Below are 24,608 nucleotides of genomic sequence, written 5' to 3'. Positions count from 1 at the left end.
TGTAATATAAGGTATTATTCCCAACATGGTAGTAAGAATAAATCAATTCTTGTTCTACTACAGTTCAAAACTAATTTTACTTTACGTTTAGTATAACATACTTGAGAAGGCTGAAAAATAGAATATTTCCTTGATTTCAGCAAAAGAGGATGTGGGGTAGTCAGGGTTTGCTTGGGAGGCTACTGAAAGCCTTTTTGAACCTGGTTTAATGCTTGTGTGTGGTGGAGGAGGGGGATAGGAGTGGGGAAGGAGGTTCCACTGGTAAATATGTAATAAAGTTTATTTCAAAGAAAACAAATGGGTTTGCCTATTTGGAATTGGTTACTGGAACAGACCTGTGTTGTATGGCTTAGAGGTGGAGAAAAAGCATGTTTGGAGGTAATTAAGTTAATTGGAACTGGAAGTTACATGTCAGTTATTACAACATTAATCAATCCTACTGCTGAAGACTCATTCGCATTTTCCAGGTAAACTTAAAGGTGGAGTCTTTTGGTGGTACTTTTCTACCCCTGGAAAATGTGATTTAAGAAAAATATTCTACATTTTTCAAATAAAATGGGTAGAGTCTGAATTCTAAAAATAAGGAGCAAAATTAGAAGAGTCAGATTCTTACTCATTGACAAATAGTGACTGCCTACTATGAGCCCTCCCCTGGAGGAACATCAGAGACATCCTTATGCATTGTGTGTGTGTAGATGCATGTAATATATATTACTATATAGAGTTTACATATTAGTTACAGTGTTTATATATATATTACTCATCCATATGTACACATATGCATATACACATATATACACATACAGATATCTATATATACAAAAGCCTAAGCAACTGAACAACTGAACGACTGGTTGACCAGTTGACCAGTCACTATGATGCACACTGACCACCAGGGGCAGACGCTCAAACCAGGAGCTGCACCTTGGTGGTCAGTGTGCTCCCTCAGGGGGATCACTGCTCAGCTGACCGACCCATTCCGGAGGTCCACCAGGCCGGTGGCAGCCACTCCCTCCCTCAGTAGTCCTGCAGGTCCAATCTCCTGCCAGTCGTTGACAGACCAGTGGCACTGGCATGATCCCAATAGCACCATCAACCTCCTGGAAGTTGGTGCTTCCCCTCCCTAGATGCTCCATAAGGAAGAAATGATATAAAAGAGACCACCAGGTGGCTCCGGACAACCAGTGTGAATGTCAGCAGGATGGATCTGGATCCTGGGCCAGCAAGGGCATCCCACCACTCACCTGGAGGGCTGAACACATCCCTAGCCCCTCCCGCCCCCAACCCCCTCGGGATGGACGCCAGACACAGGGCCCATAGGCTCCCCCCAAGGGACCCCATTCTTCACAAATTTGTGCACTGGGCCTCTAGAATACATAGACCGTATACACTCCAGATGAATGGATAGAGGGTGATTCATATTTGGTAAGGAAATTTTATTCTGTTATCTTATCTTATTCACCAGATGTTTTGGAGTCAACCATTGTTATATTGTAATTTTACCCATCAGGCAAAAGCTGTGAATTTTGCAGAGTCCTGTAGAAATACCGTATCATATTTTCACAGAGGCCACTCCCAGACAAGGTACAGCTTCATGAGGGTGGATCAGCCTGAGCAGTGCTTGTGGAGGGTGCCCTGCCTTTTCCAGGACAGAAGCGGCTATTATCGAGGCACTACTGACCAGCCACTCAGGCCTCCCCTGCTGCTCAGTGGCAGCCTGAGCTGGGGACCAAAGCTTTGTGCCTGCGCATACCTGCCCCCTCTGCCCTGGCACTTTTGCCAGAGGAGATAACTGGCCTATGGGGAATGCCCACAGGGCACCCTGCAAGTGAAAGACATTTTCTTGAAAATCTCAACCCACAGGCACAGAACACACTTGTTCAGCATCATAGCAGCTCACACAATTTTGTTAACTCTGGAATTTCTGTCTAAGTTCAACTCTCCGTGAACTTCAGCTGCAGTGATTTCTTATCTCATTTTGTGGACCTGAGCTGCTTGTACAAGATAAAATCCATCATACAACTTAACATTACATTCAGGCCATGGAGAGGCCCATAATTTAGCCTTATGTTTGTGAGAGACCCGCTGCAACTGTTACAGCCAGAATAAATTTTGCCTCCCTCACACTCTCTACCTCTCTGCCTGCCAATATATGTTAGGAGAATGGACCTCCAAAAAGACAGCAGAAATAAAACTAATGCTCATAAGAAATCTTTTTTTTTCTTTTGTCTCAAAAAATAACAACAACAACAACAAAAAGAGGGCATGGACTTCTTGTATCATTTTTTCCCTTGCCTATGGCTTTCATCTCCATAAAACACAAGGAAAAAAAACAAACACCTCAACTTGTTAGAAGGAGCAGTACTGTCCTGTCTTTTCTTCCCTCGCAAACTGGTAGCTTTTCTCTCTTGCTTGTGGTCACTTAGCTCATAGATATCCTAATTTACTGTTCGGAAGAAAATATGTTTGCTTGAATTGTCTAAAAATCAAATGTTATTGATTGTCACTCCTAGTCCTAGAGCATAAGCTCACAAACAGATTATTGTTCGCTGACAGTTTTTAGAAAGAGAAAAAACATTTTTAGGGTTGTGCAATTGCAAATATGCAATTTAAAAAGTAAGTAGGAAAGAGCCTTTCTAACATTTGAACAGATAATACTAGATAGTATTCCATTAGCTTAAAAGAAGTACATAGGTTTGAAAACTCCCAATTTCATCCTCATTTCTGAACTTTCTAAAACTGGCAGGCTGATGTATGATTGAAATGCTGAGCATTCCAATTTACTGTAAAAAGCATTAGGTAAGGCACTATTGGTAACTAGTCAATATCTGTTGCCCTGTAAGAAGTGGTTTTGTATTAATCAAAGCTAGGCCAGTAACTCTCTGAATGGCTACCAAGGAGTACAGGGAGTGATCATTTTCAATATTTAATTGTTTTCAATGTCTATCTATTTTCAATAGCTAAATTTAATTTTGCATTCACTGCAAAGATCACTGAAAAATAGAAAACAATATAAACTAAACAGGATTTAGATTGCAGGATTATTTTAAAACTATTCACATGAAAAGAAATTAACAGTGTTCATAAAAATAACATCAGACACACTTATAAGAATTCCAAGTACTTCCTATGAGCATGTTTAGGCACAACACTGAACATGGGTGCAGATGTGCTTTTTCCCACAGTAATAATTTGGAATATTGGTACAGTATTGTGAAGTGACTATGGGGAATTTTCTCATTAAAAATTGACCGATATTTTGTAACCAGGGTCCTTACAATGTCACACCTGAGTTTATCTCATATGTTTTATTCCTTAACTAGAGACCCGGTGCATGAAATTTGTGCATGGGAAGGGGGTGTCCCTCACCTGGCCTGCACCCTCTCCAATATGGGACCTCTCAAGGGATGTCCAACTGCCGGTTTAGACCTGATCCCTGCAGGACCACTGGCTCCTAACTGCTTGCTTGCCTGTCTGCCTGATTACCCCTAGTCGCCCCTGCCTGCTGGCCTGATGCCCCTAACTGCTCCCCGGCCAGCCTGATCACCACCTAACTTTCCCTTGCCATCTGATCTCCCCCAACTGCCCTCCCCTGCCAACCTGATCCCCCCCTAACTTCTTGCTTCCCCATACTGACCTGATCTGACCCCTAACTGCTTGTCCCCGTTCCGGCCTGATTGCCCCTAACCTCCTCTGCCTTGGCCCCTACCACCGGGGCTTTGTCCGGAAGGACATCTGGAAGATGACCAGTTGACCCAGTCTAATTAGCTTATTACCCTTTTATCAGTATAGATTTGCATTTTCCCCTTCAATCCATCCCACCATCTCCGTGTCACACTCCTCTTCGTTAGATGCCTGGCATGCCTTCCTGTTTTTGCACATGCTCTGCACTGGTCCTAGGCCCTCACACTCTGGTCCACTGGGCTATCAGTCTTTGCTCAGATTCAGCATAGATGCCTTTTATAAAAGAAGTTTTTCAGTAACCCTAAGATGAATTAGGTGCCCCTTTGCCATGTTTCCACAATTCTCTACATATCCTGCTATTAAAGGATTAGTCATTTTGTACAATAATTATTAGTTTATGTATCTGCCTCCAGTTTTGAGAGACTAATATCAGAATAGAACTTCCAGAAAAAATATGCAGTCTGCTGGTTACTCTGAGTTTTTCCCTTTGAAATCTATCTACAGGATGGGGCAACAGTAGGTTTACAATTTTTTGTATGTACAGCTGTTTGTATAATAATTAATAATGCAAGAATAAACTCTGTGTTTCATATACTCACAACTGTAAACCTATTGTTGCTCCACCCTGTTTATTTCATTACACTCAATTTCTAATAGATTTGCAGTGATGAACACTAGACAGCTCCAAATTCAAAGTTGGGAAACATTAGTTGTCAATAAACATTCTAATTTTACGATAAAGAGTATTTCCACATTGCTTATCAGAGACAAATGGTACTTAAGCTGGCTGATTCTTTTATCCTTCAGGCCTCTGAGGTCATTACCATTGGCAATAAATGTTAAGGGTGATGTCAGATAATCACACAGAAGCACAGCCTCTACAGCCAGGCATTAACCAGCTTATCAAATGGCTCGAAAATCTTTTTGAAAGCATTTTTAATTCTGAGAAGGCAATAACCATTTTTAGTTTTGTGAGGACAAAATAATATGGTGATTATCTATCATACTTCAATGTCACTTCCTGAATCCATACCCATCTAATTTCATTCTCGGTTACTTCAGATTGTCAACCTCCCTCCCTTCCCCTCTCTCCCATGTTTATTGAGCATGTTGCACAAGGTAGGTGTTAAAAAATCGCAAGTGAATAAAGCTTTGCTATTCGAAAACCACAAGCATGAGCCTCCTTTGGGAGCTCCTTTGAAAATGCAGACTCCTTCTTGGGCCTTCTGATTCAGAGCCTGCATTTTCTTTCTTCCAGGTAATTCATGTGCACATTAAAGTTTAAGAAGCACTGGAAGAAAGTGCTCAGTGAAGCCAGGGAGCCCATCTAAGTTCAGAGATCATGAAAACCTGAAGTGGGAAGTTGTTGCTCGCATATTAGAGAATATTAAAAAGATTTGATGTGATTCTTAGGAACTTTGAGAATTCCTGTCCCCAAACTCCCTACCTCATTTAAAGAATAGCTGCTAACCATCTGCCATCTCTATCCTGGAAGAAAAAAGTTGGAAATGGGCCTAGGGGTTAGTGCAGGTCCTTTCAAAGGAATGCTGGGCACAGACCAGAGGCCCCTCTCCATTGCCCCTGGGTGATCTGATCCTACATGGGAGTGAACCTTAACTGTTTTTGACTAGGCTATGTTAAAATGCGGTAGGGAATAGAACATAAATCATGGAAAACTGATACAAATGCAAATAATTCTTCTCTATAATAATGCAAATGATTTGACCAGTAGGAAAAATAAATATTCAGAAAGCAAACTCTTTTTTGAACCAGTTCTAACTCCTTCATTAATTGAAGAGTTAAAAAGAATCACTGGCTTGTGCTCATTTAATATTTGAAAGGCAGTCATGATCTCACTGTCATTATGCACTTTAGCCCCCCCAGAACTGCAAGCTCCACAGGGGCGGGGCCCAGGCTGCATCCAGTCTGAAAGCCAGGGTGCAGCACGGAGCCCAGGATTCAGCAGATGGGCACTTGGTGAAGTTTTAATCACACTGATGTTCGTTAAAGAAGGGGGAAGGAATCAAACTGGTAAGTAGCTATTTTCTCCCTCTTTGTGTGCAGAGGCTGATCTGGGCCTAAATTTCAGAAGAGCACATGAGATAAAAGTCAGGCCATGATAAAATTCTATGTTTCATATACTCACAACTGTAAACCTATTGTTTACACAGATTGCTTTTCCACTTCTTTCTGAATATGAAAACACTGGTGGTTGTAGTACCCTTATTTATGACTGGGTCTATAGAGGAGCAACAATAGGGGAGATTCCAGGTTTGAACACAATGTATTGAAAATGAGAAGCAAAAAAAGAAGACATCCTATAGCATTTTTGTTTTCAAAGACACAGGACACACAGACACATTTACACACATGTACACACACACAGTGGTGTGTCTATACAGTGTCATTGATTTCTGGCTTCTGTGATAGCTGGAAACAGTAATTCACAGTGTATAGTCACACATTGGTACAAGGAGAATGGGAACTCCAAGATGCTATAGCTGCCACTACCATGTTTTTAAAATGTCAATGTTTCTCCACACATTGGGCATCCCTACATGTCTCCATTTTCTGGCTACTCACTTAACCAGCAAAAGGGGTGGTAACCTTAACTGTCCTCCAAATCTTGAATAGCATAAAAGGCCATATACATAGCATTCCTTTCTAGCCCCAACACACACACACACACACACACACACACACACACACGTGCCTTAATTAATTAGTACCTGTAAAAAATGTGAAAACTGAGGGGGGGCAGTATAAAAATACACCGATTATTCCTGCTTTGGAGTCAAGAAAAATGCTTCTAAATGAAATAGCATATGTTCCTTTTATGGAGGTGAGTAATGATTGAAGTGATTTGCAAACAGGCTCCTGTGTCCTCAGAAGGAAGTCTGGCTTTTAGCTAATGGAACTTCCACTTGGCTAATAGTATTATTGATTTTTACATTCTTAGAATCATAAATAGTGGCAGCCATGTCAGCACAATGCTGGCACCACGTCCACCCTTTCTCCCCCTGGCAGTCAGACACTGGACCACTCTGTATGCAACCCAGAGTCCAGCCCCCTGGAAATTTGGGTATTGACAAATTTCTCACAACACATTGGGCAATCCCAAGGGCACTGTTTGCCAAGCTTTGTCAAAACTTCACCTGATGCACAGGAAAAAAAACCCCACAAAAAAACAAAAAAACTCTCCATTTCATCACATAAAGATTATGTGAAGCTTTCCAAACTATGGAAAATACACAAATGCTCTTGCTAGGAGAGATCCTCAGTGAATTAGAATATAATCTCTCCTCACTGTTTGATCAATGTCTTCCTTCCACAGTCTAAACACAAGGTTCCTCCAGGGGTGGATGGTCTGTGTTAGACAGTGAAATTCATTATCTTGTCTGCCTGGTGCTACTGTTTCCAATAAAGTGTAATTATGGTGTTATTGAGCTCCTTCTCACTTTCTCGAAGCCCTGCTATAAACTTTGGTCTGTAAGCACTTCCCAGTCAGTCTTCATTAAATTGAATTGTCTCAGAACAATGTCTACTTAATCAGCAGGACGCCTGCTAATTTTCTTCCTTAGAATTTGTACCAGCCTAACAGACACTGGAGCTTCATGCCTTAGGTGCTACACAGTTACACCTCATTGTTTCTTCTGACTTCAGAAGGCCCTGTGACCACTGAGTGCAGGTTTACTCTTCCCAGAAGATTCCTCTGCCTCACCCTGCAGTGGCCAGGTGGGGTGCCTGTCTCACTGGGAGAGCACCCTGCACTTGCCACTGCAATAGTGGAAGTATGGAGTGCTTTGTAAATTGCCTCTATCACTAAAAAAACTCCATCTAAGTGAGGTAGATGCTCATATCCTGTTTTCTTTTCCCACATGCTCAGCACAGAGCCAGGCATATGGTAAAGAGCTGGACAGATACTTGTGGAGTGATTGGAATAATGGCTGAGTGCACATCACTTCCCTGACTTTTGGCCATGGGTCATTCCTGGTAGCACTGTTGGCCAGAAATGCAACATGCTTATAGATCCAAATAGCTAAGAAACAAAGAAAGCAAATAGTTGACTGAGCATATATTACATGCACAGTTTTAGCACTGAGCTGGATATAAAATGCATTGTTGGTTGTAATGAAGACTTGGCCTATACAGATTTTGTTGGATTAAACCGATTTTCAAAAAGAAAATTGTAAGAATAAGCAAGTACGATGTGAAAATGGAGAAAAACATGTTTGTACTAAACACAAGATAGTAACTTTTCTCTAGAAAAAAAAATCCAAGTAGGTGTTTTCAGATTGCTTTTCCACTTCTTTCTGACCTAGACTTCTTTACCTTGGACTTGACTGATTTTATATCCCCATATCAATGAAATCATCTTCAAGGAAACAGTTTCCTTGGCTCCTCCTGTCTGGCTTTGCAGCATTATAAGGAGCATGAGTGGATTTCATCTCTGAGGCAGCCAATTTCCTAAGCAATTAAATGCTGTTTATATTCCAAACTCTGTGCTTGGGTTGAAATCATCAAGCTTGATATTACCTGACTGTTGCCTAAGATGTATCCCCAGCTAGTTTATTCTACTGTAACTGCCATCTATTAAAATTTCCAATCTGTTCTCTCTCAAGGGATCACACGGTACATTTTAAAGGTGCAGCTTCTAAATTCTGCAAATTGTACTCATATATATACTCTAGAGGGCTGGTGCACAAAATTTGTGCATGGGGTGGGAGGGTGTCCCTCAGCCCAGCCTGCACACTCTCCAACCTGGGACCCCTTGAGGGATGTCTGACTGCCTGTTTAGGCCTGATTCCAGTAGGATTGGGCCTAAATGGGAAGTCGGACATCCCTTTCACAATCCAGGACTGCTGGCTTGCCCCTAACCGCTTCTGCCTGCCAGCCCCCTAACCACTCCCATGCCAGCCTGATTTGCCTCTAACTACTCTCCCCTGTAGGTCAGGTCACCCCCAAATGCCCTTCCCTGCAAGCTTGATCACCTCCAACTGCCCTTCCTTGCAGACCTGGTCCCTCCCAACTGTCCTCCCCTGCTGGTCATCTTGTGGCAGCCATCTTGTGTCCACACGAGACAGCCATCTTGTGTGTTGGAGTGATGGTTAATTTTCATACTACTCTTTTTATTAGATAGGATAGAGGCCTGGTGCATGGGTGGGGACCAGCTGGTTTGCCCTGAAGGGTGTCTCGGATCAGGGTAGAGGTTCCCTCGGGGCATGGGGTGGCCTGGGTAAGGGGCCTGTGGTGGTTTGTGGGCTGGCCTGGTGACCCAAGTGGAGGCCCTGGTATCTGGGGTTTATTTATCTTCTATTGTATAATTGAAACTTTGTAGCCTTGAGCGAAAGCCAGGGTAGTCCAGGATGGGCGGAAAGCTAGGCTTCCTTCATTGCTGGGGCAACCCAAGCCTCCTGTCTCTCCAGGTCTGAGGCTGCCACCATTTTTGTTGGGATTTATTTATCTTCTATAATTGAAACATATAGTCTTGAGTGGAGTCCAGGGCTGGCCAGGGTGTGCAGGAAGCTTGGCTTCCTCCATTGACGAGGAAAACTAAGCCACCTGCTTGCTCTGTGGCTGTAGCCATCTTGGTTGGTTTAATTTGCATACTTGCCCCTGATTGGCTGGTGGGCGTGGCTTGTGGGTCTAGCAGACGTATGGTCAATTTGCATATTATTCTTTTATTAGATGGAATATCAATATCTATGCAATATAGCTACTTCTATATCTATATATGCCTTTTTTAAAATATAGCAAGGCTTGCCAATTACTTTACCAAACTGACCTCCCAATCTGCTATCCTATCAGGAAGGACAATGCAGGTTTCCTCTGGGTATGCATACATACTCTGTGTTGGCTTCTTAAAAATAACATAATGTAGATGCCAAACTTCCTGAAATTCCTTCATGAGGTCACAGAATCAAGGTGATAGTTTTGTCACTCCTGGGAGTGAACATGGCAGAAGCAAATAAATACAGAATGCACTGAATCTGAAAGAAACATATATTTGTTCCCAAGTCAACATTCCTGGTTGAGGATGTTGCTCTTTCTCTTTCTGGCCACTTAATATGGCCTGGAGTCTGAATGGAAAGGTGAGAAGATGTATTTACATTTTATAGGCTTTTTATTAGAGGGACTGCCATGGCCTCTGCATCACAATAGGGCATTTCAGTGCAGCTACAGATTACTAGGGCTCCCACGCCCAGAACAGGGGATGAGAGCTAGAAGCAGAAGTTTCTTTTTTGTTTAAAAATTATTTTTTTTTCAAGCATAGAAAAACTGTTTTGACTATCTTTCTAAAATAGGATTTGGGCAGTTGTTAGTACAATTCCTTTAATGAAAACATCCAATCCACTTTACACACTGACATTTAAGACACTGGCTATGCTCTCAAATTCTCTAAGAACCAATTGCATCTCTCCCCTCATAGAAAGCTCCAGTGGCTTTCCCACTGCGGATGGAATAAACCCAAATGTAGCAGCAGCCCTCAAGCTGCCCTGTAGGGCCCGGCTGCTTTTCCAGCTTCACAGGCCTCTGGCTTTCACACAGACCTCGCGTCTGCCAGAGCGGGCCACATGCCTTTCTCCTTGGGTCTCAAATTCTCTCTGCTTCCTTCTATCTTTACTCTCAGGTCTCCAGCCTCTGACTAATATGTGCTTCTACCCATTCTTTTTGCGAGGGAAAAAAAAAAATCTTGTGTATCCTGCAAAGTTCAAATTCGGCCTCCTCTCTGAAGACTTCAGTGATACCTTCATCAACAGTGTTTGAACTCATTCCTCAGCTGGCAAAGCACGTTGTTCATACCTTGAACAATCATGTCACTGACTTTGTATTACAATCGTTTACTTGTAAGCACCTCTGTGTGGCCCGAGGCTGTGACCTGTGTAGCTCTCATTAAAACCTGACACGCCCAACAACCTGAGGACAAGCTATTAAACACTCAGATGTTGCTCATGTCACAGAACTTTGATTAGTAAAGGCAAAAAATTCACACGCACACCGAATCCTAATTTCCAGGCCTGGCCCCTCCCCACTCATTTGTAGTTCACTAGGGCAGGCAAGGAAGCCTCCACATGTTTATCTCTCATAGCATCAAACACAGAAAGGGAGGAACACAGGAAGCATCTGAAGAGATGAAATATGCACACTTCCAGTCCTGATTATCTGGTAGGTGTTAGGAATGCCCCTTCACCTCCATCTCTGAAGCCAGGAACCCTAGTCTACATGTCTCTTTGCCCAGCACAGGGCGATATGGGTAAGGAAGGTCTTGTGAGGAGTCTCGAGTGGGTGGGAACTCTGCAGAGCAGGAGGAACACCAGGCCCGCCTGCCAAGGGGTAGCCTGCCTTGGGGCCAGCACTCATGGCTCTTCTGCCCTGTTTCCATGTTGAGTGGCAGTGCACACACATTCCCAGCCCACAGTGATGACAGCGCCGGAAAAGGGCAGGGCTCTGTCCCAATAGCAGGACCAAGCTCAGCTCAGCAGAGTCCTTCTTCCCAGTGACTCCCACTACACCTCCCCCTTCCCCCACTTTCATAGGGAATCAGCTCTTGAAGCAACGGAAAAACACACAGGGCTTCGGCGTTGAGGGGCCACAGCCTTTCTCTTTCACCGGGCAATGGCCTCCTACCTTTCAGCTTCTCGGCCAGCAGAGCAGCCTCGTGCTCGGAGTAGTGCATGATGGCCGGCGGGGAGGGCGGCCGCAGCCGGTCCTCCTCCAGCTTGCGCCGGTGCCGCTCCTCGCGGGCGCGCATCCTCTGCTTGCATTCCCACTCGTAGAAGTCGTCCCTGGCCTGGGCGAAGTCCACGTGGAGGCGGCCAGAATCCTTCTTGTCCGTGCTGGACCCTAATCGCATCCGGTAGCCTGAAACCAATGGAGAGTCTGGTCACATAGCAATGGTCGCAGCACCAGGGTTTGGTCCAGGCCCTTGGGCAAGGTGCACTGAGTGCTGCTATTTCCTTGTCCTCACAGAGGACACCCTTCCCACTGGCAGTGGGAGGCAGCTCTCCTCCTCCCCTGTGTCCCGGAAGCACTGCCAAGTCAAGCTCCTTAGAGATGAGGGGATAAGCTCGCTGCTGCAAGGTGTCGAAGAGGGTCCCCTACTCAATTGCAAGCCCATGTTACCGAGAGGGTGATCTCAAGAACCTGGGCCAACTCATTCCTTCTTCCCTCTGGCTTCCAGGAAGCTCAGAAACAAATTTGACACATAGCTTTCTTTCCTCCCTCCTACCTTTCCTGTGGGCCTGGTTTTATATTTTAACTTACTGTAACTCTATTGCATAAACTGTCTTAAGTTCTTTTTAGAAAGAGATCGAGTAGGAGTAAATAAAGAGTGTCTATGATATTTAAAGAGATCTACAAAGTAAATTCTACAACACCTCACTCACAGGCTATCACTTTATTCTCCTTGAAAATGTTGCTGCTCAGTTCTCTCTCGGCGGCTGCAAAAGCCACAATTACCAAGGCAATTTTGCAATGCTGTTTTATTTCCACTTATCCTCTGGGGCACACAGGAGAATATTTTACCTTCAATCAAGGGGCCTTGCCGCTGTCTTCCTTACAGCCCTGCAGCAGCTCATCTGGCATGCGGCACGGCACAGATTGCCTGCACAATCTTTGAAGGCCACTGGAGCCAACAGGAGGGCCCAGAGCTAGGCCAAATAATGGGACTGCAAATCTTTGGGGGATTTACTGTGAGCTGCCCAACTTACAAAGATTGTGAGCAGAAACATGATCTGAGAAATCAACAGAAACAGAACTGGAACCAGACAGCCAGCCAAACTTCAAATGGAGAAGACTTGGCTTTGAGGTTGCTCTTCAGTTTGGGGTACTCAGAATTAAAAAAACATCAATTCAGGTCCCAGCAGGATCAGGGCTGTCAGGGCCTGCCAGAGCAGAGAACAAAAGAAGCACTTTTGCTGTGCCGGGGCTTTGCAAATAAGACACCACTGTGAAAAGCTAGGCCACACTGGGCTGACAGTCAAGATCTTGTGGCAGATTTCAATGGATTATCGTCACATTTTGGGTTGAAACTCAGCTGAAAATCCTGAAAAGGGCTGACTTCTCCCCAGTAGGGCCCTTCACACAGTTGAAAACTTACAAATATGAAACAGATCTCACATCTGATTCTATTATGACCTTCTTGTGCCTCAGTTTCAACTGTGTGATCTTAAAATGGAAAGTCATAACAATACCTATCAAAAAATGCAAACATATGATCACAGATGAGTAGAATTAATTCTAAAGCAGAGTTATCTTGGTTGTGGGTCATGGAGATTTTACAAATCCGCAGGCCACCATGATATATATATAGCTGAGCAGGCAGGGCAGCTTGAGTCTGGCTAGTGTCCCAACTGGCTAAGCAACTTTCCCTTGCTCATGTCCAGAGCATTGCTTTTCAGACATTTCTGGTTCCAAAAAGCACCCTCTCTTTCACCAAAACATCATCATTAAGGCCTTAAAAGAGATCTGATGAGGCTGTCTCTAAAATTAGCGTGGCCTTCAGATGTGAACCCGGTCCTAAAATTAGACAAGCCTTCCATCTGGGCTCAGGCTTGCAGAAGCTCACACGCAGGAGGAGCAGCCCTCCCTCCTTCCAGTTTCTCAATTAATCAGCCTTTCAGATCTTCCTGGGACTGATGCTGCAGCCTCCACAAGGCAGCTGAGCATAGGTGGGAGATGCCCATGCACCCAGGCAGAGGGCTGGAGGGAAGGCCTTTGCTGGGGGGTCCTCCTATCTCAAAAGGGCAGACCAAGGAGCAAGGCAGGGCCTTGCTGAGAAGCAGGACCGGGGTCCAAGGCTACATCAAGGCAAAAATAAAGAAGTACCTTCACCACCTTCCTTGGCATGTTCATCTTTGTCTTATGGGGTTTCCTTTGGGTCCAAACATGTGCTCTGCTGGTGTTAGAGCACTTTTCATCTAACTCTAACCCTCTCACTTAATCAGTTGGGATAAAGTCATAGTTTTATTGTTAGTGTTGTGATTAGAAACAAATCAGTTCTTCTTTATCATCATCAGAATATTTATGTTAAAATAACCATTTACATACTGAATGGTTCCGATGTTGCAGATGCCTTGCTAAAGCACTTAAAATCCATTATCTTGATTTATTCCCCATAACAATCCTATGAGGTAACATTGTCACTATCTCAATTTTGCAGATGAGGGAAAGGAGTCTCGATGGGAGGTTATTTTGCCCAAGGCACGTGAAGCCCAGTGCCAGGCACTCAACCGAGTCCCCAGTTGTCTAACGGATTGCTCTGAGGCTGCAGCTCAAGAACACGTGAAATGTAAAACAGAGCTGTCTGTGTGTTGTAAAATATTTTTATCCTATGTTTCATCTTCCATCTCCATTTTGGAAAGCTGTCAGACTTTTTTTCCACTTTGTAAGGTTTTATGGGAATAAGAAGTTTAAAGTTCTCCATATCACTATCTTGCTCAGGAAAGTTTCTGCCTTATTGGATTAACCCCAAAGCTTCTGGGGTTTGCAAGAGTATTTCATGGTCGATTGCAGAAATCAAGTAAACCTTGCAGTAATGTTCAGATGTGCTTTATTTTTTTTTTCCTATTATTTTTCCCCCCATTGGCCTGGCCTCAGGAATAGGGAAGTGGTGTCCAGAGTGACTTGCTAAAATAGGCAGATTGAGAGTGTGAGGAAATTGCAATGAGTTGAATCTAAAATACATCCTTGTAAAGCCACATATCAATACCAGCCCCAAATTCTTAGGTTGGGCAAAGGCCTTGCAGAGAGACTCCATACACTTGCTCTGACACCCACAGAGTGAGCAAATGGCAGTATTAGGTCTAATTACAGCACCTGTAAAAATCTCCCATGTAAATTGGCACTGAAGAAGAGGGGATCATGGGGTGGGCTTAACCATGATAAGTGTACAAGCAATTGGGCAATGATACTGGGTCTCCCCTGGCTCCCACACATTACTTTCTGCAAAGAACTGATCTTGATCTAGTCCTCTAATGTCTGGAAAGTGAATCACTTCTGAGAAAATGGAAATTATGCTAAGAGAGTACTTTAATCTCCCACAGAATTACACCCAATAATCATAATGGTCCTTAGTATTCATAATATTGCTTTTCATCTAATAAGCACTTGAGATCATTAATTAGAAGCTTGATGGAATTCCTAAAGACTGGATGTGGGAAACCATTCCTGCAGCGAGGTGCATTCACAGACTTAACGTGGAGTTTCTGGCAGCCCAGGGGAAAGGCAGACTCCCTCCTTTTCTAGTCCCAAACTGCATTAAGGCTAGAGGGAATAAACTCACATTAACATCATAAAACATAAGGAAATGCCTAGAAAACCCCTTATGGAATGCAAAGTACCAGAAAGGTAAATGGCTTTATCAACCATGAATTCCTCAGCAAAGCGAATGTGGCAGAAATTCTTCTTGCTTTTCCGAATCGCTGTGATTTCACCACACTGCTCAAAGACTTCTTGAATAATTTCCTCAGTAGCATTTTCTGGCAATCCTCCGACAAACACAGTCTTACATCCAGGAGGCCTTTCTCTTGTGGAAGGAGGTGGAAGATCTAATAATTAAGCACAAGAAACAGAGGGTTTTGCTTTTGATTTCTTTGCGCTCCTTTTTCTGGTTCACCTGGCAAAAGTAAAACTTGCAGAGTAAATGTCTCCACTTTTGGATAATGATAAATTTCTACATGGACTTACATTGATCATGGGCTGTCTTGTTTTTCAGTTCCCCTCCCCTCCTCCTCCCAACTTTCCTTTTGTTCATTTCTACACAGAGTAGCTAGGCTTGTCCGTGAACAATGATAAAGCAAATGTTAGCATAATTTCATTTCTCCTTCATAATACGGAAACCCAGAAGACGAGGAGAAATCCTTTGCAAGGTACAAAGCATGATGAAATGACAACATGATGAAAAGCCTCGGTTCGTTATCTGCTTTGTCTTGTTGCGGGATAAGGAAGCAGCAAGGCAGAACACAGAGAGCCTATCCTGAAAGCTTGTGCGGTACTTACTTGGCTGGGAAACCCCGGGCCTGAAAAAAACTTTTTTTTTTTTTTTTGTATTATTCACATTGAAATGAGCAAACTATTAAATTTGGGGAAGGCTGTATAAAAAGATAAAACGTACACTGTCACAACATTTTACCTAGTTTATATGTAGATTACTAAAGCAATCTCCTGAAAAGTCCACTTAAAAAAGGCAACAGTGATTAATATGAATAAAAAAAAAAATCCTAGCTATTTAAGCCCATAAACTTAGTATCTGAGGCTAAATTAAAAAAAAAAAAATTCTGACCCACTTATTTCATCAAATGTATGTTTCCTCCAAGCAAATACAATTTGGCCCAGGAAGTCTGAGATGCAGGCTCCCCCCAAAATTGCCAAATTAATTCAATTTTCCATCTAGCAAAAAACATTTCAGGGTTTTTCTCCCGAAACTGTGAAGACGGATTGAAGTGCTCACATATTTCACACTATGTTCTGCAGAAAAAGTCAGACCTCATTGCATGCAAAAAGATTCTTAATGCTGGATATATAGTTCCAAATCACAAGTTCTGCCTTTATGATTTTGAGTCAGCTCATGGACAGACATATGGACAAATCCCCCCAGGTGCATTCTAATCTAGAGACAAAAAACTTCTGAGAAATGGATCCCTACTCTGGTATTTTAGGTTTGATAGAGCAATTGAATTGATGCACCTCGCCCAGGAACTGGCTTTTCGGGACATTTCACTGAGAAAAGTCCCTTTGCTGAAGACCACTTTTCACTTGTGGTGACCACATTCCATTCTCTCCCATCCAGGTATGCATAAAGAGGTCTCCCCCCAGAAAAAAACCCACCAGCAGTCCTCTAAAGCCGCTGACTGCCTTCACTGGGTGCTGGAGCCATCCAGGCTCAGCCAACTGATGTGCGTGGATGATTGAATAAATTCATTATCCCTCACCACTCTGGCCTCGTGCATTCCTCCTTCGGAGACCTAACATGTATCTATGTGGAAGAATTCTGAGTCACATCTAAAAATGAATGTAATGCCCTGATAAAAACAAAAGAAAGTAATTTAAATTGATAAGCAAACATTCCTCACAGCCATCACTTACTTGGATTTTGAGGGAAAAGAGTGCAACTCTTGCAGTGGATTATTTCTTTGATGACAGTCACCTCTGTTGGCGGCGGGGGTGGTACCAGCCCCAGGCCTGGAATCATTGGGTTGATGGGGGTGATCCCAGTCATCAAGTTGAGACCTGGATCAAAGCCTGGTACACAGATGGAGTCTGGAAAGAACACGAGATGACATTTTGGCTGGAGGATCTGAAATCTTTTACATTTTTCTAAAAATATCATTTGACTTTATGATTTTTATTTTTTTAGGAATTTCTCCTAGCACTGTAGAAAGCTATTCCAGATTGAGTGAGAAGAAAATAAAAGATAAACTTAAAACTACATGAAAAAGAAATTATACTATTTAAAACACTAACATGGGACACAGCATATTAAAGTGCAAAACCATGTGCTATGAAGCTTTGCTAATATTGTGAACTAGAAGCCTGATGCACAAAGATTTGTACTAGAATGGGCTTTCCTTTCCTTAGTTGCCAGTACTGCCTTTCCACTCTGGCCCAGTCCCTTTCTGCTCAGGCCCTGGAGCTGCCTCTTTCTGCTCTGGCCCTGCCTTCCCATGTTACCCAGAGGTCCTGAGAGACTGGGGGTGGGGCAGAACACCTGTGTTGTCACTATAGCAACTACCCAAGTTTCCCAACCCTGTCATTTGGTGCCTCTGTATGCAAATTAACCACCATCTTTGTTGGGTTAATTTGCACAACACTCCTAATTGGCTGGTGGTGTAGCGGAAGTACTGTCAATTTCCATGTTTTTCTATTATTAGGTAAGATGTGATTTCTGTTTCTTAACATTGATATATCATTTACACTGCTTGATGACCCAGGATGTAGGAAGAAGTATCATTTAACACTGAAGTGGCCTGTGAACATTATTGTCAACCTGCTTTTATCTGAAAAGACTTCTTACCCAATTGACCTAGATTTAGAAAAGTTCAATTTACACGTGCACATTTTATAATGACACATTCAGGTCCAACCAAACCCATTTCCCCCAAGAAATAAAAAACACACACACACACACACAAAGAGATACCCTGTTTCCCCGAAAATAAGTCATTGTCTTATATTAATTTTTTCTCCCAAAGTTGCGCTAGGTCTTATTTTCAGGGGATGTCTTATCTTTCCATGCGCTAGGTCTTATTTTCGGAGGATGTCTTATTTTCGGGGAAACACGGTAGTATAATTACTATGGATAGGTTAAAAACATGCAGGCATAAAATTAACTATATGCATTTTTTTATTGTTTAAAGTATTACATGTCTCCTTTTTGTCCCAATTAACCCCTCCACCACTCGCCCCCAACTCCCCAGTGTCTGTAAATCTTTATCCCCTGTATACAATACCAAATTTATGCCCTTAATAAAAATTTAAAGGAGATGGCAAAAAAAAAAAAAAAAGAGTTTTCCAATATAAGCACTGAATTGTTCTTTTAGTGTGATAAAGAAGCAAGTCATTTCAAAGGTGATATAAAGGGACTTTGTTGTTTTCTTTTTCAATAAGTAAGGCTTTTCTAAGAGCAGGGGCTGTTCAAATGTACTGAGTTTCAGAGTAGCTGGGAGGAGATCCCTCTCCTGAGGGTTCTGCTTGCAGAAAACAGACATCCCACTGGTGGTGTGATAATGATCCCAGGAAGACAAATAGTAGCACAGATGCCACCAGACATAGTAGTCATTGTGACCCTCCACCTCAGTCCTCAAGGAGGACAACCCCTTCTCTTACTGTTCCTACCTTTTTCCTCCTTCTTCCATATCATCCTTCCTTCCTGCCCCCTCTCCTCTGTGGCTCTCAGGTACTGCCTGTGCCTGGACCCTGCCCTTTCCTCACCTGTGCTGTAAGGTCACATAAGCCCAGAGGCAGACAGAATGACAACTACTCCTGGGTTGACTAAGCCATTCCAGAGCGTGCAGAAGGACGCACATATGCTTTTCCTTTCTGGGAAAAAGGTTTATGATAGCTTTTCTCCAGCTACCCTGGATATTTCACCCCTCCTCTGAGCCACACAGAATAAGCAGGGTGATGCTGATCTGTAATCCCAGGAGAACTGCTGTCCCATTTATTAAATCCATTTAATTTGATAGTGTTTCACCAGGGCTTCAGCAAAATGAGGTTGTTGTTGTTGTTATGTTTTTATCTATTTATTTTAAAATTCTTACCTGAGGATATTTTTCCATTGATTTTTAGAGAGAGTGGACGAAAGAGGGAAAAACAGAGAGAAGTGTCAATGTGAGAGAAACACATCCAGTGGCTGCCTCCTGCATAAACCCTGACTAGGGACTGGAAGGAGCCTGCAACCAAGGTGGTGCCCTCGACTGGAACTGAAACCCAGGACCCTTACTTAGGTCTACAGACCACTGAGTCAAACCAGCTAGGTGAAGTTATTATTTTATTTTAAATAGTTATTTATTTATTTTTAACCCTAAATATAAATGCAAAATAAGCACTGCCTTTGAAAGTAACCACCTTGGCATTCTAGTCACCTCCTCTATAATTAAGATTCTCATTTTCTTCATCTGTAATGGGGATTGTCGACTGGAGAATTCCCCGGAGCACTAGCATTCCAGACTCCAGGGCTCTGTGCTAATGTTGCTCAAAACCAAGGTTTTACCCAAGACAAAAACATTGAAAGTAACAGAGACAAGACTCAGACTTGGTTATTCATTTGAATTCCTCATAGTTTCATAGATCTTATTCCCACTTTACCAGTAAAAAAAAAAAATGAGGCTTAAAGCATTCAGTGACATTTCCAGCATCACAAAGCAAACACGGCAGAGTGAGAACTAGAGTCCGGGTCTCTGCTCCACGTTAAACATGTCTCTTTTTAGCTACGTCAAAGTTTCCTCCTAGAATGACCCAGTTTGACCATTCACCTAATACACACCACTACTAGAAATTTACTCTTTAAAGAAATCAAGATGTAGCCTTCTGATCCCCAGGCCAATTCTAAAGGAAAAGTTCCAGAACACAATGGTTCTCAATGTCATCATCACTGAAATAACATACTGGCTTTCACGGTGAATATATTAGAAATAAAAATGGGAATATCAACATGCTTATGCTTTTATTTAAGCTCGTTCCAAACATAAGCTTTGCCTGTCTCTTTCCTGGCCTGTCCTTCACTATTGTTTGCCAATCCTGGGTGATTTAAGGCTGAAACCACTCAGGGCTGCAAGCCCTGTAATGAGAGCCCCATGAATGATATTAACCAGATGTTTCCCACAAATGAGATGAGAAGCCCAGTGCCTGCAGGCTGTTTTGGCGGTAACAGACTTCTGTTGTCTTGAAGGCCACATAAATAAATAGTCAGAAAGGAAAATGAAAGACACTATTCCTGAGAAAAATATTTTAATGTACAGCATGCCGTTACTTTGCCTTTTCTGAGACACCCAGAGAAGACTCTGGGGTTTAGTAGAATCTACATGGTGAGAGCGCTAGCTTGAAAAAAGCTTAGAAAGGAATTAACACCTAGATTATGTGAGACCTCAAAGGATCTGAAATTCAGTATTTGAGGAAGTAGGGAAGGATTAAACTTTTTTTTTTTTTTTTTTAATGTACCACTACTTTTTAACAATATATGAACAGATGAAAATTGCTTTCTCGAATAGCACAGGAACCTACTATGTACTAACTCATTAAAGCCAATGCACTATTTTCGAAAGTCTGAGAAAGACACACACAAAGGATGACAAAGGTGAAGAGAGCATGTTCACTCTGAAGTCAGTTCCTTGCTTAGAAAAGGTGTCCCTGTGAACTTCAGAGATAATGAGCTATAATCCCACTCGGGAAAAGAATAAGAAGTCTTAAATTGCAGCAAGAAAAAATCCAATTAAGTATATGGTAGAACTTTCTTTTAGAAACTGCACTTGAACAAGAGGGAGGGTTATTTCTTTCCAGGACTGCGGCCCTGTCAGCTCCTCTCTGTATTGCTGACTATAGGCACAGAGGCAGCAAGGCCAAAGCTCAGCAATGTTTCTTTTTAGTTGTCTTTTTCCAACAGAACAAGACAAAAACAGGAACACACATCCTATTCATTGGTTCATACGGAGTCCGGTGTTTAACAATTAGATGGGCATTTTTCAGAGGGCCATTGGAGTTTTGTATTCAGGGCTTTCATGCAGGGCTGGAAATGTCACTGAATGCTTTAAGCCACAATTTTTTTTTTTACATTCATGGTGGTTTCATTCATTCATTCATGTATTCATTCATTCAGTATTTACTGGGCACATACTATTGCCAGGATCTGGAGTGACGAGGTAACTGTAATATGTTTCCACCTGGGGATATGACTAGGTTTGAGGAGAACAAAAAGGATGGGCACTAAACTCAAGAGAAGAGCTAAAATATGATCTGAGGCTCAAAGGATTCAAAGAGCCATCCAGGAAGGATCTACCCAGGAGAGCCTGAGCAGTCTGAGAATTTCAAGTAGTTTCCTAAGTGGGCACTCAGCAGTGTAGCTACAATATTCCCAGGAGCCATGGGAGTCAGATCATATCAGAAGCCATCCTACCATTCAAGCTAGTAGGTTCAGCCTTATTCTCTTCGGGGTTAGAGCAACCGAAGGCCAGTCAGATGTGCACTTGGCCTGGCCAGAGGCCCATGCTGGCTGGGCTGCCTTCCCTCCCTCCTTCTCTTTCTGTCTGCTGACCTTAAAAGGCTTGCCCCTTTTCTGCCTTAGCCAAGAGCCTCCTTTGAGTTGAAAGCTAGACCCCGTTTGGAAGAATAGAGGCCTGTCTCCAGTCAGGGCTGGGCATAACTAGGTTAGGAATAAGTGTGGATCCTGGGCTAGGCTGGGCTATAGCTGAGGGGGCACAGGTAAGTTGTCAGTGCCAGGATCAAGTCGGCCCAGAAAGGAGGACACAGTGCTCTAAGAGAAAAACACAAGACAGGCAGCAATCAAACCAAATGGTAGCACTGCACATCTAGTCCTGGGTAAGGATTGTTAACAGCAAACACAAGACAAGTCTATCCAGGCCAGTGTGCGAGGGGTTTCCGGGCACATGTCACTGGGCCTGAATCCCACAGGTCTAGGGTTCTGGCTCAGTTCAGAGGGATCCGAGGTTTGATAATAACATTAGTCACAGGTCAAGAAATGCCAGGTAATCATACAGATTAACTGAGTTGTGACTCAGTCTGGGGAAGCAAGACAGGGTCCAGATACCAGAGCCGATGGCTGGAGTTTGGGGATGGAGGCGGTTCCAGTTATCCACCCTAGAACACAGGGCAGAGCCTGACCAGTGTCAAGCCCAGCCAGATGCTGGGTCCCAAAAGGCAGGGCTCCAGGCCCCCTTCCTCCTCCATGAGATCCAAATGAGACCTCAAGTGCATGCAGAGTCTGAACACGGGGGAGCAGCACCCAGGATTTGTGCCGTGCTGGGCAGAGGGACCTTCGGAGGGGCTCTGGTGCACCTGCAGTAGCTCCTCTCCCTTCTCCAGAAAAATTGACACAAAATATGACCTATCCTCACTCAACACAAAACCACAAGATACGCAGAACATTCTGTTTCCTGGAACAGGATGGAGAAACTGTTTCTCACAATGGTGTCCCATTACAATTTCCAAGCCCTATTCGACTGTCAGTTAAGGTCATGAATTACTAAAGTAATGCTTTTTTCCAGTTCCATGTCCTCCTTTTCTCAAATATTCTTAACAATTATTTAATGATCAGCAAAGAAAAGCCATTTTTATAAAGGTGACCTTGAAGGAAAAGGCTCTAGTCACAGCTGGTTCCTTCACCTCTCTGGGCCCAGGGTCTTCACCTGGTGAATGAGAACATGAACACCAGACAAGCTTCCTCCACAAAATGGGGGCATCAGAGAGGTTGGTCTGTGTGAAAGCAGTTATCAAAGTGCTAAGGAGCTGAGTCTGCCATCCAGTACACCTGTAATGAGGTCCTGGGTTGGCCTTGCCCTGGTTTTGTGACAAGTAATCTTTCTAAGCCTGACTTACTAGTATACTATCTATAAAGTGGGCATAATCATATTTAAATGTTAATATTCTTGTTAGGATTAAAAAAAAATCAAAATGTTTAACCCAAAAGTCCAGCACATGGTAAATACTCAGTAAATGGTAGCAATTACTTACAAAATTAATATATATATATATATAGCTGTTATGGAAAATAAATATGACATTGTACACATATAGAAGATCATGATGGATAATGGTGAAGTATTCCTGTGACAAACATGTGCATACATGCTGGGTCCTCTATGTTTTGCTAGGTGCTTTGCTTGAAAAGGCATTATACAGTATGAATTCTTTTTTCATGGAAGTGAGAGCCCAGTGGCAGAAACTAACTAACCAGAAAATGACAATACAGTATGACAACTTTAGTGAGACATTTGAATAAGAGGTGCTATGGAAACACAGAGAAGGGGCCATGAAAACCAGTCTGGGTTGGGGGCTGTGATGGGTTTAATTTTGTCCTCCTGAAAATATATTTTGAAGACCTAACCCCCTGGTACCTGTGAATGCTACTATATTTGGAAAGAGGGTCTTAAAGGGTGTAATCAAGTTAAGATAAGGTCATACTCAATTAGGCTGAGCCCTATGTCATATGACTGGTGTCCCTATAAAAAGAGAAGATCCCCAATCAGTGGTTCAGTGGTTAGAGCACCAGACTTGCACAGAAAGGTCAGAGGTTCAATTCCCTGTCAAGGGCACATACCTAGATTATCAGTTTTCTCTGTGCCCTTGGTTGGGGCCTGTGCGGGAGGCAATCAATCCATGTGTCTCTCTTGCATGGATGTTTTTCTTTCTCTCTCCCGCCCCCCTTCCACTCTCTCTGAAAAACAATGGAAAAAAATATTCTCAGGTGAGGATTAACAAAACAAAACAAAATAAAAAAAGAGAGAAGAGATATTGACAGACAGACAGAAAGACTGCCATGTGCCAATGGGACAGTGATTGGTGATCAGGAGCTATAAGGAACACCAAGAACAGCAACAACAACAAAAAAAAACAGAAACTAAGAAAAAGGCATAAAACAAGTTCTTCCCTAGATCTTTTAGAATGAGGATGGCTCTGGCTAACACCTTGATTTTAGGCTTTTGGCCTCCAGACTGTGAGAGAAGACGTTTTGGGGTAAGCCACCCAGTTAGTGGTACTTTGTTGTGGCAGTCCTAAGAAACTAAATGGGGGATAGTATCATAGAAGAAATCCTTGAGGGGGTGACAGATGACTTGAATCTTAAAAAGGTTAACTTCTATATATGCAAATGGAAAGTAAAAATGGTATTCCCCAAATATACCCATCAGAATCAGCAATGCAAAGATATTCTAAAGGTTCTCTTTGGAAAAATGTTTAAAACTAGTCCCCAGGAGGCAGAATTGCTCTTAGGTTTTCCCCTTTGTGAAACTACAAACCTTGAAGATTGTTACCTAGTTATTGAGGACAAATTAACCACTCAGATTATAAATTAGCATAATAGTGTACTTATAAGTAAATGCCAACAAGCAGAATCTTTAAGAAAGTAAGATTAAAAACTCTTTGGTGATCTTTCTAAAGAGATCCAGAGGTGGGGAGATGCGTCTTCCATTGAAACCCAAAATGTATATCCAAAGTGAGTTCCTGGAGCCCTGCTGTGCACACACTACAAACAAAGACCTCATTCTGTCAATAAACCCTTGTCTTCTTTGACCAGGGATGCAATGATAACAAACAGAGGATTGCAACCTTCAATGGATACTTAAGTAATGTTGGCCTGAGTGGGGAAATATGTGTTCATATTTGAAAAAATGACACAACACACTATGAAGAGAATTTCAAAACTTCTGACCAAAACTGTTGCAGAGAAGAGCTGACTGCTGAAAGGAGTCTGT

At 42.8% G+C, this 24,608-nt stretch overlaps 1 protein-coding gene across 2 annotated transcripts in view; it reads right to left on the bottom strand.

Annotated features, from left to right (window-relative positions):
- Window positions 1-24,608, bottom strand: part of ENOX1 (ecto-NOX disulfide-thiol exchanger 1) — a 552,525-nt gene that overhangs the window by 138,499 nt on the left and 389,418 nt on the right. For both annotated transcript variants that reach the window (XM_045588672.1, XM_036457780.2), the window contains 3 exons: window positions 16,771-16,944; window positions 15,027-15,233; window positions 11,314-11,547 (listed from right to left, as the gene is read on the bottom strand). In XM_045588672.1, the coding sequence (XP_045444628.1) occupies window positions 11,314-11,547; window positions 15,027-15,233; window positions 16,771-16,944 (615 nt within the window). The remainder of the gene's footprint in view (window positions 1-11,313; window positions 11,548-15,026; window positions 15,234-16,770; window positions 16,945-24,608) is intronic.

The sequence above is a fragment of the Pipistrellus kuhlii genome, unplaced genomic scaffold (genome assembly GCF_014108245.1).
Source record: "Pipistrellus kuhlii isolate mPipKuh1 unplaced genomic scaffold, mPipKuh1.p scaffold_m20_p_3, whole genome shotgun sequence".
NCBI classification, from domain to species: domain Eukaryota; kingdom Metazoa; phylum Chordata; class Mammalia; order Chiroptera; family Vespertilionidae; genus Pipistrellus; species Pipistrellus kuhlii.
This window is presented reverse-complemented; position numbering and strand designations above follow the sequence as displayed.